The 9,017-nt window shown below is 35.9% G+C and overlaps 1 protein-coding gene across 5 annotated transcripts; it reads left to right on the top strand.

Annotated features, from left to right (window-relative positions):
* Positions 1-524: 524 nt before the first annotated feature.
* Positions 525-8,866, top strand: LOC118485444 (kinesin-like protein KIN-14G). Of its 5 annotated transcripts, XR_004876128.1 has the most exons (8): positions 528-916; positions 1,110-1,213; positions 2,008-2,294; positions 2,384-2,443; positions 2,857-2,950; positions 3,265-3,305; positions 3,482-3,615; positions 8,055-8,866. XR_004876128.1 is itself a non-coding variant. In XM_035981570.1 (5 exons), the coding sequence occupies exons 3-5, from the start codon at positions 2,028-2,030 to the stop codon at positions 2,863-2,865; spliced, it is 336 nt and encodes a 111-aa protein (XP_035837463.1). In that variant the 5' UTR covers positions 532-916; positions 1,110-1,213; positions 2,008-2,027; the 3' UTR covers positions 2,866-3,465. The 5 variants fall into 5 exon arrangements, 1 of the variants encoding a protein (XP_035837463.1); XR_004876127.1 differs by having other exon boundaries at positions 525-916; positions 2,857-3,305; XR_004876129.1 differs by lacking the exon at positions 3,265-3,305.
* Positions 8,867-9,017: the final 151 nt, after the last annotated feature.

Here is a 9,017-nt window from a genome sequence, read left to right on the forward strand (position 1 = left end):
CCTCATATTAACCCACAAATTGAATTGAACTAAGAGATTCATAGAGTTCAATAAATGAAAGGAAGCGTTGAAGATTTGCAATTCGGGCCTCAATTATACATGTATCTGTATACCTACGTACACCTTCAATTCTTCAAACTTGATGTAAAATTCAAATCAAACTGGAATGTTAAGTTTTAACTTTATTTGAATTAAAGGGTGTGAATGTAAAATTTGTCTAACATGAGACCATGGAGTTTGACTTTAAGCAATCATCAATGGAATTGGTCAACTTTATTTGTAAGAATTGGTTTTAACTTTATTTGAATTACAGGCACCGTATAATTCACTTTCTTATTGCAAGAATTGGCTTGGATCTAAAGCTAATAAAATGTGGTATGCATGGTTTTCTAAAAACCACTCGTGTTTGCACACGGGTGTCACTACTAGTTATATATAATAAATGAAAATGATTTGGGCCACGTGTCAGTAGAAGAGGGCTACATTTTTCCCTTTTCCCACCCAAACTTCCATCCCCTTTACTTTCTCTCCTAAAAACCCCTAAATCTTCTCCTTCTCCTGCACTCCTCTTCTCTCTCACTCTCAATTTTGATTTCAAAGTTCTTTATGTTTTCTCTCCCAAATTCCGGCAACGGCTGCAATGTTTTCTGGTAACAATATCAGACAGATCAGGTGGAACCGGTATCCATGGTCCTCATGTTTGATGACCACGCGTTGAACAAATCCAGTGAAAAGATTAGATTCGATAGTTAGAATGATGGCGGCGGTTAGGGTTTCTTCAAGCTATTAATAACGTTTGTTGTTGTTGTAATTCGAAAAGATTATATAGATTTGAGGTCACAATTTCATCGAAAAACTAATGTTTTGTTGTAATTCTTCTCTACTTGTAGACATCCAACACGGATTTTACATCAAGGTACACTTTTTCTCATCTTTAAGCGTTTATCTACTGCATCTTAATCCTTTTGTTAATCGATTAGACTTCGTTTGGTTTTTGGATTTTTGTTTCATTTTTTATGTTTGATCGATTGCTTGCTTACGGGGATTTTGAATAGTTTTGATTATTATTTGATTCTTTCTATCATTCTTGGTGTGGTTTTATGTTACAGATCTGAAAACTTGGACAAAATGCCCTAGCCGCCCCTTCAGCTATGACGGATAGGGTTCCGGTCATTAGTCATTCGTTTTTTGCTTCAGAATCCATGGTGTTTAGGTATCCCCAAATTATTGTTTGTTATATTGACATTTTATTGTTTGCAAATAGTGTGTTTATTGGTTTGTGATCTTATAACCGGTACCCAAAGGATAAAGATTGAAAATTATGTGTATTGTTTGATAATTGAGGTGGGTTTGTTCTCTAATTTTATAAATGTAAGTTTTCTTCATGATTCGTGCTTTATAGCTGCAAAATCTTTATTTAAAATTCGTTTGTTCATCAATTTGGGTTTTTTCAAAACCTGGATATGATTATTCTTTTCCATAGATGTTCCAATACCGTTTCCAAGGTTAGTATATGTTCATCTCTCTTCTATAAATGCTTTTGAGTATATTTTAATCAATTAAATGGGTTTTGGGTATTGTTTCCTTGAAAGCTTTGAAATTGATGTGGAATTTATTACAGATACGGTATTAATGGCCAAAACTGAATATGAGTATCACATAATTCTGTTTTTTTTTGTTTGGATTTTGAGTTTTATACCTTTTCAATATGCTTTCACATTCTTTTCCATGCCAGACTATTTTATTTTACTATATTACTAGATTACTAGAGTAAAAAGTGTGTGTCTTTGACTATATAATTTAAGGTACGGGAATCTACTGGGGTTTGTATGCATGTTCAGGGACACAATGATGCATTTACCTTAGAATAGTTGGTATCGTGAAAGCAACATGTATGATAAATTTAGCAAACTTATCATTTTGGTTATACATGCATATTTCGTATTCGTTTTGTTTTCTTTTTTTATGAAATAAAAATTTAATATTTGTAGATGTTATATAATGTAGGCAGTTAGGCAAAGACACTTATGGTTGTTCACAAAAGGCCAGAGTTGGATTATGTTGGAGAAACAGTTAGTACACTTGAGTTTGTCGAAAGGGTTGCCATTGTAGAATTTGGTGCTGCACGAGGCATTGAGCGAGTTGTTTGTAACGTTTTCATTATTCACATTGCTATTGTCATGGACCAAAGGGGCAATTATGAGCAGACTGAGCCTGCTACATATAACAATGCACCCCTTCTTGGAGTATTGGCTAGGTTCAATGGTGGTCATTTTGCTATCATCTCCTTCCAGGTAAAACTCATGGTGATTTTGGTCATAGGAAATGTCATTTATACCCTTTGCATTTCAGTCTTTATAACAACTTTGTTATCTTTTTGCAGTTAAAGTTCCTCTTCATAAACCTATCGATGTTCACCCAAAGCATGCATCTCCATACGCAGGTACCAATTCCACACATTTCATTAAAGACGGTAAAATGACAAACGGGTTTGGGTCAAAATGAATCATTATTAATATGGGTTATGCTAGGCAAATTGTCACCTAATTTTCATACATTGATTTTTTACTTTACAAAATAATATGACACATGTGTCATTTTTTCTTTTTTTAGCTCCTGTTGAAATTGATCAAAAGGGTAATCTTCATGCTCCATATTTTAAAATGTTCTATAGATAATTAAGTCATGCATTTTTATGATTTACCCTTTTAACATTTTCTCAATATGACCCATGTAACCCATATATAATATATATTTAAATAAACTAATCAGCTCATGCATAAGCAAATGGGTCAAATTGACATCTCTAACATTGTGCATATCATTGATCTTACCTGAAGTTGTGAATATTTATAGGGAACATAGAGTATTGTGTGAGTGAAGAAAGTTTAATGGATCGTTTAAATACCAATACAAGTGCAGCATGCCAACTGATTCCCCAAAACTGCAGGTTTGTATCTTTTATCAGTCGTCTTGCTTTCTTTTCGCCTTTTAAATTTATATTTCCATAACTTGTCCAAAACCATTCATTCTTGCATGACAACCTATTAGTTTTTTTTAATTTAATGATTATTATTCACAGACGCATTAATTTTGACGGAGTTACTTGTAAATAGGTAGGTTAGGTTGATTTGGGTTTATTTTATATCAAACGGGTCAAGTAAAAACAGTTAGCTAAGCAAAGGTTTGGGTCGAACGGAGGAATTGGGATTATATTTTCATATGCTTTTACTATGTCATTTCATTAGTAAATATTTTTCTCAGGATTTGATCATTAGAGGTGACAGAAGCATTCCCTTATACAGGTGTTGTTCTTATAATTATCTATACTACCTTATAACAGAACTATTTAGGACAATTGACATTTCACTTAATTTTAAGACACCTATTAGGGGCATTTTTGGTAATAATTTTGGTATTTATGACATAATTTTGTTATTTAATGAAATTTTGGTATTTAATCTTATATATATGCTTCAAGAATTGATGATGTTCACAATGTGGCCAACATTTCTGGCCGGTTTGATCTAAAAAGAGGCATTGAGGGCCGATTGGGTAAAGCTTACTTGCAGCGGATTAAAAAAAATGGATTCATTGATGTTGCCAATAGAAAGGGTAACCTTCATGCTCTATATTTTAAAATGTTCTATAGATAATTAAGTCATGCATTATTATGATTTACCCTTTTAACATTATCTCTATATGACCCATGTAACCCATATCTATCTATTATATATAATAAATGAAAGTTTTTTGGGACACGTGTCACTAGATGAGGGCTACAATTTTTTCATTTTCCCGCCCAAACTCACGTCCGCTTTGTTCTTTTGATATATAAATGCCGCCCATAATTAGGGTTTCTTACCTACTACTCTTCCATTGCTCTTTGCCGCTCCTTCATTTGTGAGTGAATCTGATCGTCATCTTCATCATAATGGTTAGATTTCAAAAATTAATCAACAATCATTGATGCGCGTGTGGTGTTATAGGTTTTTATGTATATTTTTAGCCCTTTTTACACGTTAGTCAAGTTTTAAATTTATAAAACACGATATTTTACTAACACCAAACACACATATGGGCAAGTGCACCCATCGTGAGCGTAGTATAGTGTTGGTAAGATACCGAGGTCGTCCAAGGACACAAGAGCTTTTAGTACCGGTTTATCCTCAACGTCTAATCAAATCAAAAGTTTAGAAAAATGTTTTAAACTAGAAAATAAAAACAAAAAAATGCTAAAAAATAAAAATAAAAATAAAACAGATAGACAAGATGAATCACTTGGATCCGACTCGTGTTTAGTGTAACCTTTGATTATTTTCGCACTTTTGCACTTTTTAAGAGATTATCTTAGTTATAGTAGTAGGCCCCTCTTTTGAAGGTGACGTTACCCTCAACCCACTAGTTTGAGTCAGCAAGGATACAATCCTAAAGGGTTGGATTATTGAAAGAGAATTAATTAAGTTATTAATGCGTAATGTGGTAGGCCCCTCTTTTGAAGGTGACGTTACCCTCGGCTAAGTAGTTTGAGTCAGCAGGGATACAATCCTAAATAGCCAGGTTAATGTTTTAGTAGTAGCTTACATATGAGGGGATCAAGGAGTTCGGACCCCCGCCATCCAATACCAGTGGGTATTGAAGGAGGTCTTGCTAAAGTTGACCCAGGTCCTTGCAGGATCTATACACTGAACAAGGCAAAACTCTTACCAAACCATTCCCTCAACCCCCGACCAGGTAGCCAACATATCTCCATATAGACCGTGGAGATATGAATGGTGAAAATCTTTTATTTTATATAGACAGTAAAATAATGCCAAGACACCACGGACAAATGATAACGAAGATTCACCTTCAACATAAGAAACTAGTTATTAAAGTCATTAATACATAACCAAATAAAAAGTGCAAAAAGATTAAAAATAAAAAGTATTACACTAGACACTTGTCTTCACCAAGTGATGTAAGAGACTTAGGCAAACATGGCCTTTGATTGTCAAGAACTCTTACGATCAATCTTGGATCCCGAGACTACTCACACACTCTATGATGGATGATGGATGATGGTGGTGGATGTGGGTTGTGATGGTGGTGGTGGCTGGGTGAAGTGTGAGAGAGGTGGTTTGCCAAGGGATGGTTTGAAAATGAGCCAAACACCCCTATTTATAGCCTACACAGAAGCCCGGACACGGCCCCGTGTCCATTGGGCACGGCCCCGTGTCCACCCATCTTCTCTTTCTTCATTAAATGCAGTTTGCCTGCATTAGTTGACCACTCCCCCGTGTCCGCTGGGCACGACCCCGTGTGCAGAAGCGTATCTGTACTATAAAATTTTCCTAGATTCTGCGAATCTTAGAATTGACCACGGCCCCGTGTCCGCTGGACACGCCCCCGTGGTGGGTGATAGAAGCTTCTACAACTTTGTCTTTTCTGCAAACACTTGGGCGCGCCCCCGTTCTCATTGAGCACGGGGCGTGTTCAGCCTTCTGTTCTCTTGTTTTTGCTTGGGAAGATGCTGTCGGGGGGTCGGGCATGCCACGTTTATTCCTTTTCTTGTATTTATGTTAGATTTAGCTGCCTTTTTGCTTCTTTTGTTCATTTGAGCTCATTTAATCCTGAAAATACAAAAGGAAGACAAAAACACACTTTTTCCAACATTAGTACTAAAAAGGGGTTAGTTTTATGCCACATTTGATGTAATTTATATGTTGCGTTTTGCGCACATCAAATACCCCCACACTTGAATCTTTGCTTGTCCTCAAGCAAAACTCTTTACAATGTGGCTAATACTCCCAAATGGAATGGGTAGAAGAGAAGGTTTTTGGGCTTGTCATAGAGTGTCGGGATTTCCAAGATTCTTTATTATGTTTTATTTTTATTTACTTACAATCCTATTCGTCATGATTTATTTAAAACATTACATAAGATAAATTACTTATTAGGGCATAACATGCCTTTTTAAAATTCCATTTATATACAAGTTCACATACCTCACGGGGGATCACTCAACACTCGGCTGAAGATGTATTTTAGTGAAACACTCGAGAGCGGCATGGAACTTACTCCTACCATAAGCTTGCCAAGCAATCAATCCTCCTCATTTTTAACTATACACCTTTGTAAATATCAAGAGGACTTTTGGGAGAAGGGTTAGGCTTGGGTTAAAGGTAGGTGGTTGGGTTAGTGGTTAGTAGAAAAGGGCGAAATGCGTAAAAAGCGTCGGTTTTCATAAGACTTTTTTATTTTTTATAAGTTTTTATTTAATGAAGCATTTCTTCAAACAAAGTTCTTTTGATGAACTTGTTTGTTTATTCTTCTTTTAGCTTCATTATTAATTTTTTTTTTATCAAGAAGTCATAAGAAAAACCGAGCTTTGTTACTAAAATAAAGGGCTTAAAATGAAAAAAGGGTTTTGGTGGGTAAAGGGGTCTTTGTTTTGGGTTAAGAAATGAAAAGGTTTAGGCTCAAAGGGGTTAACTAGGGGGATTTTGGGTAGGTGGTAAAAAAAATAATGGTGTTGAAATAAAAAGGGTTAGTCCTAATGCCTCCATCATTTACTTACTTGGGTTTAAGTTGGTAAGGACCGGGAATGTATCATCGTGGCAAGTTCTAGAGTCGTAAGAAACCAAACGGCTATTCAAACAAGAAACGAAAAATGAGCATTTAGTTTAAAGATGTATATTTGTATGCTCAATAAAGGCTCAAAACTCACTTTTTGTGGGAATGGGTTTTTTATGTGATCAAGTATATATAATCAAATTTTAACTAGATTTGTCATGTCGTTTCATAATTTTCTTATGTTGGTTCTTTTTTATCACGACGCTATCGGTTGTAAATTTGTAAAATATAACCTTTTTTTAGAACTTGAAATTCTCAAATTAAACCTAGACAAGTAAAAAAAAATGAATAAATTTGGGGTGTTCAGCGGATCCAATAGAGTTTTGTGTAAGGCTTGTAATTAGGACTGTTAGTGCACTACGTCTATTGACTTCGTCTTGTATCATGTAATAGATTAGGATAGGTTAGAATGTCCAGTGCACGAAGTTCGAGACATGAAACTTGGTGGTTTAGGAAGTAGGTCCGCTTATATGGACATTGTCCATATAAGCGAACCATCATCAAACATATAGGTCCGCTTTTGTGGCGTCCCTATGAGCGAACCATATCCACTATAAATAGGTGCATGTCTGTTTCATTTGGCACGGACCTGATTGTGTAACGAAGTGTTGCCGATTTGCTTCCAGGTTGTAAACATTGTCAGAATTAATACAAGAAGCATTATATTTAGTTTGAGCGTCTGATTCATCGATTACGCCTTTGAATTAGATAAACGACTCTTCTGATCGACTCATTCAGGGTCAACGGCGATCCAACAAGTGGTATCAGAGCTCAGGAGGAAGAGTTCAGCTCAAATTTGATCCGTTTTCTTTCTTCTACACCTTCTTTTTCGAATTAGACAAGTTTCCACGGTTAAAATCGGACGAATTTTTCATAGGACATGTATTAGTGGACAATAACAAACCCTTGAAAGTTTCGAGTTAAAATTCGGATTAAAAATGGTCAAAATTTGTTAAAAACTGAGGTCCGCTTTTACGGTTAATCGGATATCCGCTCGAATTAACATGTTGGGTCCGCTTTTGTGACTCTGGTCCGCTCCAAAAACAGCCTAGGTCCGCTCGAAAACACATTGATTCGCTCTAGTGGTCCGCTCGAATGTACTAGGTTCGCTCGACCGGTTCGCGTTTGTGTCACTAGATCCGCTCGAAAAGTGATAGGTCCGCTTGAACGTACAAATCAGGTCCGCTTGAAATATCTTGGTAGATCCGCTCGAACAGACATCAACTAGATTCGCTCGAACGAGATCCGCTTATCTGTCCAATCAAGTTCGCTTATTCGGTCATTTTGATTGGTCCGCTCATTTGTTCAAAGAAGTTTCGCTCGTTCGTTCAATCTGATTTCGTCCAAGTGTCAAGATCATTTCACGACAATCGAGTGTTAGTGTATTTCAAATTACTTGATATTGTTTAAACTGATTAAGTTTGTTTGTTTGCTTCCAGGTTATTGACTTTCAGGTGATAAAAAATGACGAACAACGGTGAAGAATTCTACAATACATTCTACAACGCGTTCACTTCCGAATCGTCAGATAGAAGATCTGAGTTGAAAGAATATTCAAAAGAGATTTCGGATAATCTGAAGTTCGAAAACATGTACGGAAGCCAACAAAAGCCACCAAAGTTGATGAAAGTTGAAGATTATAATTGGTGGAAAAACAGATTTGAAGGATGGGTGAAAGTTTTCGCTCCTGAAAGCTGGTTAAAGTTAGTAACTGAATATCAAGCACCAGAGAAAGCAGGAGGAGAGTTAATCGAGGAGAAAGATTTTTCAGAAAAAGATGTAAAGAATGTTGTTGCTGAATACAGAATGATAACGTTGATCAAACAGTCAGTGAGAGAGGATATTATCTCATTGCTTGAACAAGAAAAAACTTCAAAGAAATTGTGGGAAGCATTGGAGAGAAAGTGTATTAGGAGTAATGAGATTGTCAAAAACAAGAAGAAGTTGTTGCGTAGAGAGTTTGATTTATTCAGCTGTATGAAAAATGAATCTGTTTGTAAAATGCTAGAGAGATTCGGACATCTGAAAATGGAATTGACCAGACATGGAATCAATTATGATGAAGATTTGATGGTGGATAAATTGTTTGATTCATTGCCAAATGATCAAGAATGGCAATATTTCGCTCTTATGCTGAAAAATACAATCAAGCCAGATGATTTAAAGATTGATTTGCTGATTGAAAGGCTTGAAAGTCATGAATTGGAGTTAAAGAGATCTAAAGTCAACAGTCCAGCTTATCAGCAGAATGTGGAGCTTTATTACAGAGGAAATATACCAAATGCTGGTTCTCCAAAAACAGCATTTTCTGCAGAAAGTTCGAACTCAGTCAACAATGAAAGTCTTCACAGTGGTTCTTCTTCAAACACTTCAGACCAATCTGCTTCAAAGAATGTATTTCA

Source organism: Helianthus annuus, chromosome 13, assembly GCF_002127325.2.
Source record: "Helianthus annuus cultivar XRQ/B chromosome 13, HanXRQr2.0-SUNRISE, whole genome shotgun sequence".
In the NCBI taxonomy this organism is placed as follows: domain Eukaryota; kingdom Viridiplantae; phylum Streptophyta; class Magnoliopsida; order Asterales; family Asteraceae; genus Helianthus; species Helianthus annuus.

What these genes read in the sequence shown, in the direction of transcription:
- LOC118485444 (XM_035981570.1), top strand. Translation starts at nt 2,028, where the DNA reads ATGGTTGTTCACAAAAGGCCAGAGTTGGATTATGTTGGAGAAACAGTT. An exon ending in TTGCTATCATCTCCTTCCAG is followed by an intron (nt 2,295 to 2,383) that starts GTAAAACTCATG and finishes ATCTTTTTGCAG; the next exon opens with TTAAAGTTCCTCTTCATAAA.